This window comes from Triplophysa rosa, linkage group LG23 (assembly GCF_024868665.1).
Source record: "Triplophysa rosa linkage group LG23, Trosa_1v2, whole genome shotgun sequence".
In the NCBI taxonomy this organism is placed as follows: Eukaryota; Metazoa; Chordata; class Actinopteri; order Cypriniformes; family Nemacheilidae; genus Triplophysa; species Triplophysa rosa.
In genome coordinates this window covers 19,756,633-19,774,043 of record NC_079912.1, presented here as the reverse complement: position 1 = coordinate 19,774,043, position 17,411 = coordinate 19,756,633, and the positions used below count along the sequence as shown (strand labels likewise).

The following is a 17,411-nucleotide window of genomic DNA, read 5'->3' as shown; positions in this document are numbered from 1 at the left end:
CGTTCAACAAGACTCGCCATAGCACAATAGCAGCTAGCTTTTTTCTTTTCTTTTTTTAATAGCAGCTAGCTATGGGTGTACGTCAGTGGTACCAAAGAAAGCGTACACTCTATGCATCATGGAATCGAATGAGTGCACTCAATAATCTACACTTTACATTCGAACACCAGTAAAAATGCATTTCTCTTCACATTGTGAACTATAAGGGGGCTATTTCGGACACAGCCCCTGTTTGTTGTTCTTCTTCGTTGGTGTTTTCAGAGGTTGCAGCTAGTAGGCGTCGTCTGGTTTGTTAGAAGCAGAGAGCGATATTTGTTTGAATTAAGAAGAGCAGTGAAATGGAGGACCACCCGTACTGTGCACTGAAGCCGCCACAGCGTCCGTCTCCGTCGGCAGAGCTGAAACGCGTTGCAGCCAGACGAAAGCGGGAGAGGCGGCGGCAGAAATCCAGGGTAAACATCGGTGTGGCTTTTCCTAGATGGAGGGCGCTGATGCACGACAAATGTTTTCAAAGCGACGCCGAAGTTGCCTGTTATCTGCTGGACCGGTAAGTTAGTCTCACTTGTAACAACAATGTAAGTGAAGATTGTTTTTGATAGCTTCAGCCACAAGATGGGCAAAACCTCCGAGAGAAGCACTTTACACTATACTATTCAGAACTTTAATCCTGTCTTCACAACAGAGTAACATCAATCATGTATTATCTTTGTTTATACCACGGGGCTGTTGAATGCTTCGATCTGATTGGTTGACAAACTTTCTATGGGTAAGCAATGCATTAACTTTCAGTAAAATGCACACGTATGAAGGTGCTCCAGGTCTGCTGACCGCATTACAGGTCCATCCACATCACTTCTTCAAGTTTAAACAACAGAGGTTATAGCGTAGCCTACAGGCCATCACCGCACACTGCACCTGCTCTTCATCTGACCTTTATCATGTCAAACTTTACTGCTAATGGAAACGAGTGCACAGTTTCAATAAACAAAGCATTTCAAAAACAAGAAATGCATAAACTGAAATCGAATATATAAAATAAATAGAAAAACAAAATGCATTAATCGTTTTCCTCTTCATGCTGCTTATAACTGATAACAAATATATTTTGATAGACATGTTCTTTTTCAAAAGTTTGTGTGTTTTTATTTATTTATTTATTTTTACTGCTGAAGATAGAAACAATACCAGGAATAAATAATTTATTATCACTGGCTTTTCTGTCACATTACTGCAAACACGCAGAAGACGACAACATGACAAACATTGAAATTAAACATTTGAACAATGTCCTGTGGTGTGGTAACTGTGGTATAAGCGGAATAATTGACTCTTGTACGTTCAATTATTCTAAAGTTAATGCACACCCACTGCTTCGCGTCGCGGCCGCATTATTACCACCTCGAGGTGTGCATTAACTTTAGAATTATTGAACGGCCCGTCGTCAATTGTTCCTTACTTACCTTAAGGCGGTCTGTCATTTAATCTTTTGAATCTCTTGTTATTCATCTAGTGTGTGTGGTGAACATCTTTATGCTCAGAGTTATGAAAGAAGAGTAGAGAAATCAACACATGTACCTGCACCACAAACTGAGGTGTGAGAGAAAGAAAAGTTTCATTTTCTAATGGTTGTTTACCATAAAAGAAGTGTTGACAGGGATTCAGCTGCATCCGTAACAACACACTCATTGTTTCAGGAGCCTGAGAGCGATTCATCTCATTCCAGTGAAGATCATCAGTCCTCGGATGAAGACATGAAGGTCCCAGAGATCTGCCATGAAGTCCTTCTCCCGTGTGAAAGAGTAAGTCACATACATAGTTATGTTTTGTTTGATTATCCCGTTATTACTCCTCCAGATGTAAACATTAAAGGGGTGATATGACACGGCTGAAAGGAATATTATGGTTTGTTTTAGATGTGATGTAATGTGTCTACAGGATTTAAGGTTAAAAACGCATGTTTGTATCTCCTCTTTGCTCCGCCTCTCTGAAAGATTTTAAATAAAGCTCATGGCTCTGAAAAGCGAGGTGTGCTGTGATTGGCCAGTTCACCAGTGTGTTGTGATTGGTGGAATACTGCAAGCGTGTGAGGGAAATGTAACGCCTCTGACCATTTTTGGAACATCAGGTTCCTCTTCATTTGTTCTGACAGGTACGCCCACCTTACTTGCGTCTACATTTGGGCGGTCTTAGTCAAATCAGACCACCAACTGACGTAGATTTGTGGGGGTGTGGCTACACGAGGTGTTTCAGGCAGGTCTGGGTGAGCGTTCGCTTTTACATAGAATGACTCTTTTGTTCTCACACTTTCATTTCTGCAGTTTTACACGTCTAATACACGCATGAGCAACTTATAACACACCAAAGACACAGAAAAACACGTGTTCACGCCTAATGGGCGATTTTTACTTCTGCGTAGGACCTACGCCGTAACCTACGGCGTAGCCTACGCAGAGCCGCGTGCCCTGTGCGTACCCTACGCCGTAGCCTGACGCGCACCTCTCCAAAAATGTAACAACGCGTCAACTCAACGCGGACCGCAAGCGCTGTGATTGGTCGGTTTGGCAGCATCGTACGCATTTCTGGCGTCTACTTCCGGCAAGTTCAGAGTCCACAAAAGAACAACATGGCGGGCATCGACATTGACCAAGTACTGAGCGTCTGATTGAAGAGGTTCGGAAATGCACGCATCTGTATGACTCCTCTTCGGCGGACTATAAAGACTGTCAGATGGCGGCGAATTCTTGGAGAGAGATTTCCTCTAACGTCGTTTTGGAAGAGTGTCAGCAAAAGACATGAAGAACTTTGCACTTTATAAACACTGTGCACGATCTTTTGCACTTTATTGGCTTTATAGTTTTATTTTTTGTTTTACCTTTTTATTGTTACTAGTTTTTTGAAAGTTTTATATTTGTGTTAATATTGCATTGTATACTCATCTATACATAGTTTGCACTTTTAAATATTCTGTTCTTTGACTCTTTTGCAAATAAAGAACAAAATTGTGACACTTTCAGATCTTGGTTGCATTTCGTTTCATTTTTAACTAAACAATTAATAGGGTTTGTTGTCCATGACAAAATATGATATTATATCAGGGTATCATTTCAATACACAGTTTTGACATCTATGTATGTGCTCTGCGGAGTACACCCCTTTGAAAAGTATACTTTTTTCAACAATATCTAAATGAACACACATAAAAATCCAAAATGTGGACAAGACTAAGTTTAATATAACATCTGTTTAACTTCTAACATGAAAGTAAGGTTAATAATATAACGGATTACACATTTTTCTGTTTCGATCAGCTCCAACTCCATTAAGATGCGATCAGCCTCCATTGACGTTTGCATACACTAGCAGACACACAAAACATCGGCGAAGAAGAGCAAACCCGTGAAAACACAAAGAGCCAACTAGCGTTTCGGCGGTGTAATTGCAGTACGACGCATACTCTCAACGCAGAACCATAAATGTTCACGACGGCGTCGTCTACGTACGTAGGTTACGGCGTAGGTCCTACGCAGAACAATAAATTGGCCTTTATGACCCCTATAAAGGGACAGTTCATCCAAAAAAAAAACCTGTCATCATGTACTCACCCTTAGGTTGTTTCAAACCTGTATATATTTATTTGTTCCAATGAACACAGAGAGAGATATTTGGAAGAATGTTAGCAATGTTCAGTTCTGGGACATCATCCACTACCATAGTAGGATCTCATTATATGTTCAACAGAACAAAAAAAAAACAATTTTTCTATGGTAGTGGATGAAAATGAACGTTTGAGCTGTCTTAACAGAAAAGAAATTGCCCAGACATATCTTAAAATATGTCATTGCCATTGTTTTGTCTTAGGATGCACACCAGTAATGTTTTTAATAAGGGTGACTTAAATATCCTAATTTAACTAAGGCATAGTCCTGGCTTAAGCTAAGCGTTGTCTGTGAAACCGGGTCTACACCAGATAATATATCCATTTTTTTCTAACGTGTAGGACGCAGCGGTGCAGACAAAATTGAAATCAGAAGACCAGCTAAAGTCTGAGGATCAACTGCTTGACCTACATGTCTGCAAGGATTCTGTTTTTCCAACATTACACAATGGAAATATTGTTCCACAATGTTCTACATCACACTCAACAACAGAAGTCAAAGTTAGTTAAAACTCTGTTTGTCATGCCTTTTATCAGGTCACAAACGTTGCGTTATTAAAATGACTGTTGGACCTGTTGACCAATGATCTCTTGATTCATCTCTCCCAACATTCTTTGCATGTTTAGACTGATAAAAGACCAAAAACATCAGAGGTTGGCACAACCAAATTTGATGACTGCATTTCCATTGTTAATTTACTAATTGTGTTCTGCTCATAGGAGGAACCAGTAGAGACTGGACTACAACCTGAAAGCAGACTTGAGGTCAGCACGGCTCCTGTTGCTTCATCAGACAAGATCCATGACAGTTTTGTACAGACTCCAAACCCAGTGACAGTGGACAACAGGATAGGACATAAGGAAATGCCCAAGAAATCCCATTTATTGACACTGTTCCCGACCTGCCTTCAATGTGGAGGACCAGTTCTGGAGTATACAACCGTATCATTTGGGAACCAAAACCGCCTTCAGTGGAAATGTTCAAAGGGACACCTCATGTGGCTTTTCCCCAACAGCAATCCAACATAGACATGTTTATCAAAGCCTGAATTTATGGAGTAGTGTGACCGAATAAAGATTTATTTTGAATGAAACTTCTTTTTACTTGTCAATTGCGGTACTTAAAACATTGCGTAAGAGTTCCATTGTAATATATCTGCATGCTCACACTGTTAAAGTGTCTCCAAAGTGAACAAATGGACTTGTCCAACTTATCAGCCTATTAAGAAAAATATATTTTAATAAAAGTATTCGCAAATGGTATACACCATTTTGCGATATGGCATAACAAGAGTCCTAAAGGAGTTCAAAAGATTTTATTCAGTTATTCATTTAGTTACAACGTCATTGTTCCATAAATTTGTTAAAAGTGAACTCGGTTTGCCAAGTTAATCTTGGTTTTAGATTTAGTGCACTTTAAAGCACTTAAATAATCAAAGCAGAGATGTGTATATCTAGATATGAAGTTATCAAATGAACAAGGTTTATTTTGATATAACATCTTTTTGCGTCTCAGTGGTTGTGCTGAGGATATTGTGTCTTATGTAATATCTGCATGTTCACGTTGTAAAAAGGTGCATGGATGGATTGTTTCTAGAGTTATATCAGATTCATGACAATGTGCTGGGCTTTTAAAATGTCCTACCGTGTATCGATCATTTCATTGAATGGGAAATTTGGTTCACAACTGTTGATCACATCTGGGGCACATTTGTAATGTACCATTATGCTAGAATCATCAATAACAAAAATGTGTTATTGAATAATAACACTGAAATAAAAGTCTGCAATAATAGATAAATACATGTTCAGTTAGCCCCATGTACATTTCTAAGATCACCGTTTTAGCAGATCTACAACACGAATAGTACAGCTATGGGTAATGGACAAAAGATTGAGCGGTTAGAGATAAACAGGACTAGAGATAAACAGGACTATTGATCTGAACTGTGCCTCTTAAACCAAAGTAAGCCATAAAAGAGTAGAATATGAAACAAATAGCAAGTTGATAAAATAGTTTTAATAAGTCATTCAAAATAAAATTTCCTTTAACAGCTTTGATATAAACTTCATATTTACAAGCATGTACAGCAAATTAAATGGCTTTCTGAACCTGTACTCTTCTAATGTTTCTGTAGAATCTTTAAAATGTACCCACAAGCAACGAGTGCTCACAAACAGCTCAAACAATAAAACACGGTTGGAATTTTGAGACACTAGTGTAACAGAACCGAACCAGTGATCGAAAAACATGTGTGGGCTAAACCGTGTAAAACGCACAACAGAACAATTCACAACAGACACTTGCAAGGCTCCTAGAGTTTCAGCTCCAGAGAGATTTCTATCGTCCCCATTAAAACATTCAGGACGGCTCATTCACTACATGCATCTTCAAGAATCCAGGTTCCCGGTTCTAGAGACTCACAGTGACTTTGGCAGAACACAGCGCCTGGCCCAGGCTGTTGGATGCGCAGCATTTGTAAATCCCAGAATCCCCTGGCTGTATAGAAGCAAGGGTGAGCGTGCACATGCCGTCCTTTTCATAATTCATCTGAACTCGCTCATTTTTTTCCAGCGGCTCTTCATCAAACAGCCAGATGACCTCTGGGTCAGGATATCCTGCACACAGACAAGAAACCAGATCAAAATCGTATGACATATTTCATGCACACAATTATTACAATGTCAGTTTATTAACATAAGCGCATGCACAGTACCGTGTATAGTACAGGCCAGGTGAACGGTGGCTCCGCATGTCTCGGTGAGATCCCGCAGGGCCTGATGAAAGCGTGGCTCACTTCTCAACTGCTTTTCCAGCGATGCAACAGCTTGTTCGGCCTCTCTCCCGAGGACATGTGCTGAAAATAAAAAGGTTTTAACACACGTACTTAAAATGTACAGAGACACATCACCTTTGAGCGGTAGTTTAGTATTTTACCGTCTACAGAACTGGCAGGTGAATTTGGTCCATCAGTTTTGTTGGAATAGTGAGTCATTCTCTTCAGGGCAAGCAGGGCTTTACCGGTCTTCTGCGAAACAGAAGTGCAACATACCGTGCATGATTTCAATGGAACCAAAACACAAAAATGGTTCACAGATGGTAGAGGAATAATATGAACACCTTCCACTTTTGTCTGGCCAGGAACCTTCTCATCTTGTCTTTTTTCAGGGATTTGGTTGCTCTGGGATTCGAGTCATCAAATGAGGCAATCCATGCATGAGCTAAAGCTTTCTCACAGGATAGTCTTAACCTGCGTGAAAACATACTACTGAAAATGCTATATGGATACAATCATTTTCTCAAGTTTACTATGTGTAGATTCTATAGTAAATATATACTACAAGTAGCACCAGTGTCTGAAGTTAAAGTCCCAGTGAAATTAAAAGTGCAATATTTCATGAAGAAAGAAATGTCAGTGTTTACACTAGTGAACAGTTTATCAATGTGGGTCATTTTGCTTTTAAAATTCATATACCCTCATAATCTTCAGTTTAAATCTGAAAATGCACTTCCGTCCTTGGCCGGAGCATCCGTTAACTCCTCCCCTTCAACTGTCAGTCTGCTGCCAGCTTCATTTCAGAATCAAAGCAACAGCTGGACACAGGACTTGCTCGAGACAGATTTTGTGCTCGTTTCCGGCATTTCGGTGACTATTGTTTTACAAACAAGGCCCAGTTCGACGCTGGATTTGCAGATCGTCTGAAACTGAAAGATGGATCAGTCCCAGCGAGAAGAGATCCCGAACACGGACGGTGAGTAAAACTGAGTCATATGTCTGTTTTGTCGGCGGGTAATGCATTATAATGTAAACAACACGAACGTATATTGAATCAAAAGTTATCCTGGGATGATGACTCCTTAGCTCCGCCCACGGCACGCCTCCTTGAGCCGAAGCTGTATCCGTTGGTTCTATGAAGGATGCCGTAATAACTATAGGTTCTCGATATTAACATCAGAATCTGTGACTGCTGACGAACTGTCATATTAGCATAAGTTAGCTCCCGCCCCGAGTGTGAGCCGAGCCACACACAGACCGCCTGTTTAGAACCTAACGTTAGCTAGACCAGCTAGTTAGCGATAGCATAATATATAAGTGTGCTTTACTTCCACAGGAAGTTTACAGTGACAAAGACTGCGTGATTGCCACTCGCCTTAAAAACAAAGCCGGACAAGCGAACCAGCAAACGAGAGGAGGTTACGACGCAAACTTGACGTTCATGATGACGACATGGTGATAAACGCAGCAGTGTCCTCAAGCAATCTTAGTCAGATTTTTACCCGATGAACCTTCTAAGTGCCATGACCGGGTCCCCGGTGCATCTGCTAATTTAGAAAACGTGAAAAAGATCTCAGTAAGTTTTGCTAGGCCTTTCTCTGCAAGCATGTGAGAAATCGAGCCGTCCGATCAGATTCCCCGCCCCTTCTGACGTAGGCAGGGGTCTTGTATAATATTACCGCCCATTAATCTCCACGTGTCCACCCACGGCGCTGGCTGCAACAGCGGTGTTCTTGCACTGGTGTCATGGCAAAAGTTCGTGGAAAGCATGCGAAATGTTCAGTCGTTGGCTGCACAGATGAACACAAATCCTTATTTGGAGTCCCAGCTTCAGAGGAGACAAGAAAGGAGTGGATTTGTTTTATTTTTAGTGGAAATCCCCCACAAACAATGAGTAAACACCGGTTTGTTTGCTTGAATCACTTCAAGCCAGAGTGCTTTATCAACCTGGGACAGTACAAAGCAGGATTAGCTTCAAAGTTGTTTCTCAGGGAGGGAGCGAGACCAACTGAACGGGGAAAAGCTGCAGATGGAAAAAATGTAAGTAATATTTAGTCTGTATTGAACAGAGAAGGATATTTGGAAGAATGTTATAACTGAGATTTCTGGGGCATCATTGACTACCATTGTAGGAAAATAATTGTATATATTTTTTGGTTCCGTTTAACACAAAATATATTTTGAGGAATTTAAGGCAGCAAAAACGTTCTGGGATAACTTTGACTACCATAGTAGAACGAATTTAAAATTGTAATTAATGTCCCGGAAATGTCAGTTGCTAACATTCTTCCACATATCTTTCTCTGTGTTCAACCAACCAAACAAAGACGTTTAGACAGGTTTGGAACAACTAGAAAGCGAGTGATTCATGACAGAATTTGAATTGTTGGGTAAACTACCCCTTGAAGAGTTATTATGGGTAGTATCTGTGCGGTAACTCAGGGTGGTCTTATAATCAGTTTTAAATTTGAATGTTTATCCAATCAAAGCAGTGGGGAAGTTGATGTTTGTGATGTTAATGTCTTACTAACATTAAAGATGGACTTGAGAACATCAAAAGTGTTACAGTTTAGCACTTTGACCTCTTTTACTTTAAAACAGATCAGGGATCGTTCGTTTTTGCTGACCTTAGGAATATCACCTGGCGCCAAGAAAAGGACGAGAGCGGAAAAAACAAGAATCTTGTAAAACGAGACTCGACATCGGCAGAGCTTTTCCGCTGTGGAGAAGAGTTGGAGAGCAAATGGGATTTAAAAGTGACTCCGACATTTCAGTGGGCTGATAGTTCGCTAAAGATTCATGTCGGGGATTCAGTGTAGATGAGAACGTGAATGTCCTCTGAATGGACTCTCCATCATGTGACTAAATGTTTCCAACAGTCAAACGTCTAGAAGTAAATGCCACGTGTGTCGTGTTGAATTGCGGTGGTCACCTCAAGTCTTTCGTCAGGAGGCTGCTGATAAAATCTTTAGCCTCATCCGTGATGTCTTCAAAACTCTCAGGGTCAAACTCCCATTGAGCTGCAGTTACCAGAGCAAGAGTTTCTGCATCAGTGCTGCCCTGGAACGGAGACTCGCCGCTTAACCTGTTGAATAGACAAAGATCATGCGTGAAAGAGAGCAGAACTCTGTTGAGCGAGGTTTAAAAATGGCCACGAGGCAGTCACAAATCTGTTAGAGCCCTTACAAGATATAGCAGATGACCCCGATGCTCCACATGTCCGTGACCAGATCCACAGGCTCGTAGTTGATGACCTCCGGAGCCACAAATTCTGGAGTCCCGTGTAACACCATCAGCGGTTTCCCCGGCTCTAATGTACAGAAACAACCATGAACAGCCGAAGAATGTTTTCAGAACTCTTATTTTAGGATTGGTGCAGGAATGTTATAGTGAAAGGAAACCAAAAATGTACCATGTAATAAAATTGCCTTGCGAGTGCTTCATTCGTTTTTTCTGTGAAAGGGAAATATTCCTTGTGGTTATATTGTACTTGTCTAAAGTAGCAGTGGAGGTGAAGACTACAACTCCCATCAACACTGCTCATCAAGCAATGCCTTTCTTACATCTTCACTTAGGGTTTGCGGTGAAAACTTTTCAGTCCAGAGAAAGAACACAGAAATCAACACCTGGACCTGCTCTACAAACAGAGGTATGAGAGAATGTCATTTACTATAGATAAAGAACTGTCAGACTCTTCCGCTGCATCAGATTCAATTCATCGTTCGTTTCAGGAGTCTGAGGGCGATTTGACTCATCCCAGTGATGAAGATGAAGATGGAGGCCTCAGAGATCTGCTATGAAGTCTCTCCCTCACATCCAACAGTAAAGGTGTGTTCGAGCTCGTGCGGCGCTGCGCAGACCGATCGGCGAGATTAGCCGCTTGCAGTAGAGGGAGGAGTTGAAAAAGAAGCAGTCAAGTCGGACACCTGCTGCTTGCCGTAGTGACGGGTTTCCTTTTCAAAGTGCGATTGAAGTGGATTACAATAAATGTTTGTTTATTGGACAAATCCACTAAATTAAAAAGTCGCAACCATAAACTCTTCATATTGCAAATGTTATGTGCTCCTTAACACTGTGTGCCTAAAAATCATGGTAAACACAAGAATATATTATTAAATTATGAACAGAGTCTGTATTCAATTAATTTGTATTTTATTTAACACAACATGTTTATTATATTTGTACGAACAGAGTTTTAGCAGTTTTAAAAACCTGCATTAATAAGTATTAGTTGAACTGAGGGTGTTATAATAAACCCGAAACGCACGTGATCTTTATCTAGCCAATCATGAAAAGCGGTGTCATCATCACAGACTGGTGCAGCCGCTCCTGAGATGCTGCGCCGGCTGAGCAAGGCGGCTGTTCTCGAAACGCTCTGTCGCTACTTTGATGCCACACGTGAAGGTCACGTGGCATCAGCGCCGGTTCAAGTCGGACAACATTTCTAACCAGCATGCAATGCTTCAAGTCAGATTTCGATCGATCTGCGCCGCGTCAAGTCAAACGCACCTTAAGTCTTCATATGCATAGTCACATGTTTGGTTATCCATTCTTTACACTTCCAGCTTCTTGATGTAGAAACCAAAAATATACTTCAGTTAAACATTTCCCATCGATTCACTCCTATGGATTGTTTGCAAAGAGTCGCATGGGTCAGACTACAAGAGTTTAAAAATGATATCCAAATCTATGAGATCAAATGTAGGTAAATAGCAAGTGTTATGTCAATCGTCCTGCCCCTCATTCAAATTGTCAACATTTTCTACCATGTAGGATGAATCATCACAGAACGGACTAAGTCTGAAGACCAGATCAAGACTGAAGACCACCTTGACAAAGATATCTGCAAGGTTTCTGTCACTCCAACACAGAATGCAGATATTGTTCCACAGAGTTCTACTTTAAGCACGACTACAAAAGAAATCAAAGTGTTAATTCTGTTTTTGTATCAATCATTTCTAGTCACTGATAGAAGTGATCTTGAATCATCCCTCCCTCACACTTCACGTTGCTCTGCATGTTTGGTGTGATCTTTTTCTCATTACATAGAAAAGATCAGAAACATCACCGCTTCATTGCCTCAACTAGGCTTTACAATAATATCCTTCGTTGGCAAAGTTACTCATTCTGTTTGGTGTTACAGGAAGAACCGGTAGAGACTGAACTGGACAACAGACTTGAGGTCAGCACGGGTCCTGTCGCTACATCAAAGAAGATCGATCACTGTTTTGTACAGACACCAAACCCAGTGACGGTGGAAGCAGCGGGACAGAGGAAAAGACCACTGGTTCCCCAAAAAACATTTGACTGGACTGTTCCCGACCTGCCTTCAATGTGGAGGACCAGTTCTGGAGTATACAACCGTATCATCGTGGAGCCAAACCACCTTCAGTGGAAATGTTCAAAGGGACACCTCATGTGGCTTTTCCCAACAGCAAGCCATAGATGCGTACATATCTAGATTGCATGAGGTGGACCATTTAAAACAAGGTTTTGCTTGACACGCCGTCGCTCTACTTGTTATTGTTGTTCTGAGGATACGGTGCATGTGCGCAGATGGACTTCCGTTTCTAGAGAAGTTATTCGATACATGACTTTGATGTGCGATGAGAATCCAAGGAACCAAAAATAGATTTGCTTTTGGAATTAAAAATGTTTACAAGTATTATATGCCTAATGTTCTCATGCCACAGTAAACTTTTACAATATCATTTTGACGATTAGCGTAATGACAGTAAATGAAGCAAAAGGTTTAATTTATTTCATTACACAAAGCCAAACTCACCCAGTTTACAGGCCAGTCCAAAGTCAATGATTTTAATGAGCGTCCCAGTGCTGTTGACACAGATGATGTTTTCTGGCTTCAGGTCGAGGTGTACGATGTGCTTACGGTGAAGATACTGAACTCCCTCCAGGATCTGTCTCATGTAGTTCACGCTGGTGGGTTCTGTGTGCTCGAAATTCTCATCTATGATCCGTTCAAACAGCTCACCACCGGCAACACTTGAATGAAGAAGCACAACGTGGATTCTTTTCAAAGTCAAGATTTTACAGGCATAGTTCATTCAGAAATAAAAATAGCCATTTTTTCACCCTCATGTTGTTTAAAACCTGTTTGTGACTGTTCTGTGGAACAGTCACAAACAGTCATAAACTATATTTTGAGAAATGTCTCGGTGGTTTTCTGGTCATATAACGGGGGTCGCCAACATTCTTCAAATATCTTTTGTGTTCTGCAGAACGAACAAAGCCATACAGGTTTGGGGTGAATAAATCATGTGCCGACAAGGAATCTGGTATGATTGTAACTCACTACTGGAGAATCATGACAAGTTCAGAGGGCGTGTCGAAGGCTGCGAGACACCGAACCAGCTTGGGATGGTGCAGTTCATTCATCAGCTTGATTTCTTTACGGGCCGCTGCTTTCTCTCTGTAGCTGCGGGCGCGGTAGAATTTACCGGCACACACTCGACCCGTCTGCTTGTGGGTCATCTTGTACACCTCCCCAAACTTCCCGCTGCAGACATGTCAAAAACATTGTCATGTTTAAACAGACCAACATTCATTTTGAGTCGAGACAAATGAAGATACTCACACTCCTAGTTTCTCGTGTACATGATAGTAATCCCTGGCTTTGTGTGTGGTGTCAATCACGACATCAACGTACGAGGTCACTTCCTGTTGTGGTTCACCTGTAACAATTGGACTCGTGTCACAAACGTAGTCCGTGTTCACAATAATATCTTTCTGCAAGAGGCAGTCAACAATTCATCATATGATTGCATTGTGAGATAGCGTTGTACCTGCGGTGTCCATCTTAATGCGGTCGGACTCCTCGCTGGGCTCGCTGACCCCGGCGGCGTTGCAGGCACGTACTCTAAAGCGATATTCCCCCTGCGGGTGGAGACCAGAGCAGACCCTGTGGGAGGTATTCTGACACTGGTTAACAAGTTCAGTCCAGTTCCCCGGCTCACGTCCGTCCAGTCTCTGAAGCTCTACCACGTAGCCTGTGATGGCTGAACCGCCGTCGTAACACGGACCAGACCACGACAGAACCAGAGAGGTGTGGGTCAGCTGGGACACAAACGGAACTGACGCTGGAGGGTCTGAACGGTCTGGAGAGAGAGAGAGAGATGGGATCATTTACTGTAGAGATAATGAGATTATAGTCAAATTAAGAATAAAGACCTGCGTCTGGATTCACAAAACGCTCAAACAATTCAAACCTAAGAAAAAGGTGATGTTTTGCATTCCCACTTAAATTCTCAAAGAAATCTTCAAGTTAGTATAACCTCACAATTGTCTTAAATCTCAAAAGGCAGGATCTAAGAGGACAAAGTTTCAAACGGAAATGCGATGGGAAATCAATAGTGTTTTTCTTCATTTGTTACATCAAGTGCGTCAGATTGCCTAGAAATAAATTCTCCTACAATGAACAAACTTCCAAAATAACATTTGATCATACTAGCCTGCTCATGAGGTACAAGTCAAAATCTGTCATTTTATTCTGAAGAACACACCACATGTATTGCAAACATCAACATTCTTATTAACACATAATTGATCTAAACGTTCTCTTTGTTGTCCTGAAACATGTTCGTGAATACGGCCTCAGGAGGAAGCATCAGTAAAGTGGGTTCATTTAGACTTTCATCCAGAGTTACAGGTTCTTACCAATGACACGGAGGTTCACCGTCCAGCGAGCCGTGCCTCCTCGGTTACGAACCAAAAGAGAATAACTTCCAGCGTCTCCAGGAAGAGCTTTAGAGACGATCAGAGCACTACTGTTGTTTGTGCTCTTAACACACGTTTGAGGACCATCGAACACAACCTAAAGAGAGAAACACACACAAACCAACAGGGAGAGAGAAATGGAGAGAAAGGCAGTTTCATTCAACATGAAGCAGCATTCCCAAGCCATTTCCCTTCTGTCATGTAAACAGTGGAACCGAGTGACATCAGCAGGCGTATGAAAGATAAACATGCGTTTTGAATAGCACAAGCAGACATTTAAGAAAGTACATGGGACTGTTTGGTTTCATGTCGACGTTCACGAGAGAGTAGATGTGCTGTTCTAGCGCGTTTCACTGAGGTCTGAATAAACCAGAAAATCACACACGCGTTCCAAACACAGAGCAGGGGTCGGGCACAGAAGAGGTCAAACCTGCTGTCTGTTATGAATCCAGCAGGAGGCCACAGGCTCGGAGCTCTTGAAACGGCACTGAAGCTGAACTCCTTCACCAACACAAACAACCACCTGCTTCTGAGGATCCAAAAACTGAGCTATAGCATCTGGATCAACGATAAAGGCATGTTTAGAAGTTTTGGGACAAGGTCAAGAGCATAGAATTAGAAACCCTGTTAAAAAACCCCAGCGTATGCTGGGTTAGGTACGTTTTGACCATCTTAAACCAGCATCAAAACCTAACAAACCCGCCCGCATATGCGGTTTTAACAACAGGGTTAAGCCAGTGTTCTCCTTTGTGACGGTCTCACTTTCCACCTTTAGTCGAATCTTTATGCAAAACAAGTCAATTAAAGTCCTCTAATCATTATTAAGCTCATTAATATTCTCACCAAACTCTTGCACAGACACAGAATTGTAACACACTTGCCTGAATCACTGCTCGCTCTTTTAGTCAGCGTGACACCTGCAGTAAAACACACAGATCAAACGTGTGCGCCACATGTGACATGTACACATAGATATGCACGAGACTCCATCAGTCATGTGACTTCCTGAGGTCAAATCAAGGGTTTAATTGGTCGTGACTAATGATTGGCTATAATGAATAATGAGACGCAGGACAGTGCTGACCTCCTGAAAGCACCTGAGAGAAATCTGACATTTTAACACGTTACATCTTTAAGTTCTTCCTTAAAAATTGTAATTTAAGAACAAAGTATGTGAATTATATAGGATGAGAATCTTTTCTTAAACACTGCAGTATATTGAGCCTGTGCACAGTACGCACATGTTATAGAAAATCGGAACCATTTAACTACATTTAAGACTTAAGTTTTCAAATTAACTCATCAAAATATGTCAACTTTTTTTTAGAAAGCAGTAAGTTGAAATGATTCGTGCAGCCAATTTAATTATGCTGCACAATTAAAGACAGCAATTTTACAATTTACAAAACTTTTAAAAGAAAATTATAGATCTGTAATTTGTGTGACATACCTTTTCTTCTTTTTACTACATCCAGGGTCTTATTAGAATTCTCTTGCTGAGCTCTGATTTCCAACTCTTTTGCCGTCTGGTCTTTCTTTGCATTGACAGTTTCTGTTTCACAAGTGTCGGACAATATCAGTTTTTAATCTCCCAGACAGACAAATTACGCAACTGACAAATAATTAACAAATGTCATCTCGAAGGATGATTAAATCGTGTTGTGTAGATTATTATTTATCTCATCCAAGGATGCTGTAAACACAGCAGAATTATCACACATACCTGACTTCAGACAGCTTGCTCGGCTGTTTCTCACTGTGGTTCCATTCTCAGTTTTCTTTGGGACCTCCAGTGGGGTCTCCGGCCCTGTGGAGGCTTTCAGGTCAAGTCTGAATGTAGAAATGTACATCTTCTTTTGATCCTTTTGATTAAAATCCATTTTCACAACGTGATCAGTTCAGACTGTGTTTGTCTTCCCCTTCCACAGTTTACCTCAAGCACCTTGTTTTGCATGTGCATGTCTGTCTTTCCAATTCTCACGGATACTTCCAGTCACAGGCGGTATCTGTCTGATCATATAAATAGTGAGAGAGAGAGAGAGAGAAAGGGGCAGTGACATAGTAAGTGGGCGGAGCTTCAGTTTTGGATTGAAATCCCTAACCCTAAACTCTCGAAATATAAATCAACAAATATTCAAATCTAGAATGAGATGATCAAATATTAGATGCTGTGATGATATTGCGATTTAAAAACACTTTTAAATTCCACACAGTTTCTTTTCTGTGGGTGTGTCACAGGAATAACACCATCGGTAACTTCATTCAAAATCTGGATGAGCCTGTTTGGGCTGCTTGGATTGCCTCATAATAACCTCATATTTGACACAGATCTTTAACTTGATATTTAGACTTTCAGTAGTTCACGGAGGTTAAAATTGTCTGAGAAAGGCACATTATGGTGTATTAGTGAGTCAATGCTTCCTCTTTTGATTGGACAACATTTTAGTTAAAAGAAAGTTTGATTCATTCTGTGAATAATACTTCTGATTTACATGAATGAAGAATTGTTTGTGTGCGTCTTTATACTGTGAATATAATGAATAACGTGTCCGGGAACTTTGAACATTCATTTGTTGTCAATATAATTAAAGAACAGCAGGGTTGGTTGTTAACCTGAAGCATTGAGCTGAATAACATCAACACAGAATGTCATTAAAGCAGATAATGGCTGACATATGCAGTATTTGAGAATGAAGACGATACAGGCTGTAATATGATTATACACACAGAGAAACACACCCTTCTATTAGACGTGGGAAAATATCTCACAGAGAAGATATGTGTGCGTGTGCATTTTTATGAGGAATGGGAAAGAAAAACAAAGTAGGAATTGCTCAATTCAGGAAATGAGCCTCAATTTACGCTTTGAAATTTTGGAACATTTGTGATGCTCATGTTTGTGTTATTCAGCCAGTGTTCACAAGTCTATAGTAGACCCGCAACATTATTCGTTTTTAAAACATACAGCCATGAAATCAACACATAACAGAATCTCAGCTATAAGCAACACTGACAGTATGGATAATAAATATCATCATTCAATTGTCAGAAAAACATGTCATTGGTGAAAAACCGTGTTTATTTAAAAGAAATGTAAATGACCATAAAAAACAATAGCATTGAGTATTGATATTGTTTTTAAACTCCTGATGTAAAGAATGTTTCAGTAATGTTGATGAGGGATGAATATCAGATGAATCAGCACAACTCTGAGTTCTGACGTTCTGCTTTGTTTGTGTTCATCT

The 17,411-nt window shown here is 40.8% G+C and overlaps 2 protein-coding genes across 2 annotated transcripts; one reads left to right on the top strand and one right to left on the bottom strand.

Moving 5' to 3' along the window:
* Positions 1 to 11: 11 nt before the first annotated feature.
* On the top strand, positions 12 to 4,896 carry si:ch211-40k21.5 (uncharacterized protein LOC100332117 homolog). Its single transcript, XM_057322403.1, has 5 exons — positions 12 to 547; positions 1,511 to 1,592; positions 1,695 to 1,799; positions 3,998 to 4,156; positions 4,376 to 4,896. The coding sequence occupies exons 1-5, from the start codon at positions 339 to 341 to the stop codon at positions 4,682 to 4,684; spliced, it is 864 nt and encodes a 287-aa protein (XP_057178386.1). The 5' UTR covers positions 12 to 338; the 3' UTR covers positions 4,685 to 4,896.
* Positions 4,897 to 5,655: 759 nt separating this feature from the next.
* On the bottom strand, positions 5,656 to 16,160 carry LOC130546884 (myosin light chain kinase, smooth muscle-like). Its single transcript, XM_057322395.1, has 15 exons — positions 15,890 to 16,160; positions 15,617 to 15,718; positions 15,048 to 15,083; positions 14,597 to 14,724; positions 14,107 to 14,263; positions 13,236 to 13,547; positions 13,028 to 13,124; positions 12,746 to 12,949; positions 12,218 to 12,435; positions 9,619 to 9,742; positions 9,365 to 9,517; positions 6,777 to 6,906; positions 6,594 to 6,684; positions 6,373 to 6,513; positions 5,656 to 6,274 (listed from the first exon to the last, which is right to left on the bottom strand). The coding sequence occupies exons 1-15, from the start codon at positions 16,044 to 16,046 to the stop codon at positions 6,069 to 6,071; spliced, it is 2,256 nt and encodes a 751-aa protein (XP_057178378.1). The 5' UTR covers positions 16,047 to 16,160; the 3' UTR covers positions 5,656 to 6,068.
* Positions 16,161 to 17,411: the final 1,251 nt, after the last annotated feature.

What these genes read in the sequence shown, in the direction of transcription:
- si:ch211-40k21.5 (XM_057322403.1), top strand. Translation starts at nt 339, where the DNA reads ATGGAGGACCACCCGTACTGTGCACTGAAGCCGCCACAGCGTCCGTCT. An exon ending in TCCTTCTCCCGTGTGAAAGA is followed by an intron (nt 1,800 to 3,997) that starts GTAAGTCACATA and finishes TCTAACGTGTAG; the next exon opens with GACGCAGCGGTGCAGACAAA. An exon ending in ACTCAACAACAGAAGTCAAA is followed by an intron (nt 4,157 to 4,375) that starts GTTAGTTAAAAC and finishes TTCTGCTCATAG; the next exon opens with GAGGAACCAGTAGAGACTGG.
- LOC130546884 (XM_057322395.1), bottom strand. Translation starts at nt 16,046, where the DNA reads ATGGATTTTAATCAAAAGGATCAAAAGAAGATGTACATTTCTACATTC. An exon ending in CTTGTCATGATTCTCCAGTA is followed by an intron (nt 12,436 to 12,745) that starts GTGAGTTACAAT and finishes TCTTCATTCAAG; the next exon opens with TGTTGCCGGTGGTGAGCTGT. An exon ending in ACCTGCCAGTTCTGTAGACG is followed by an intron (nt 6,514 to 6,593) that starts GTAAAATACTAA and finishes TTTTATTTTCAG; the next exon opens with CACATGTCCTCGGGAGAGAG.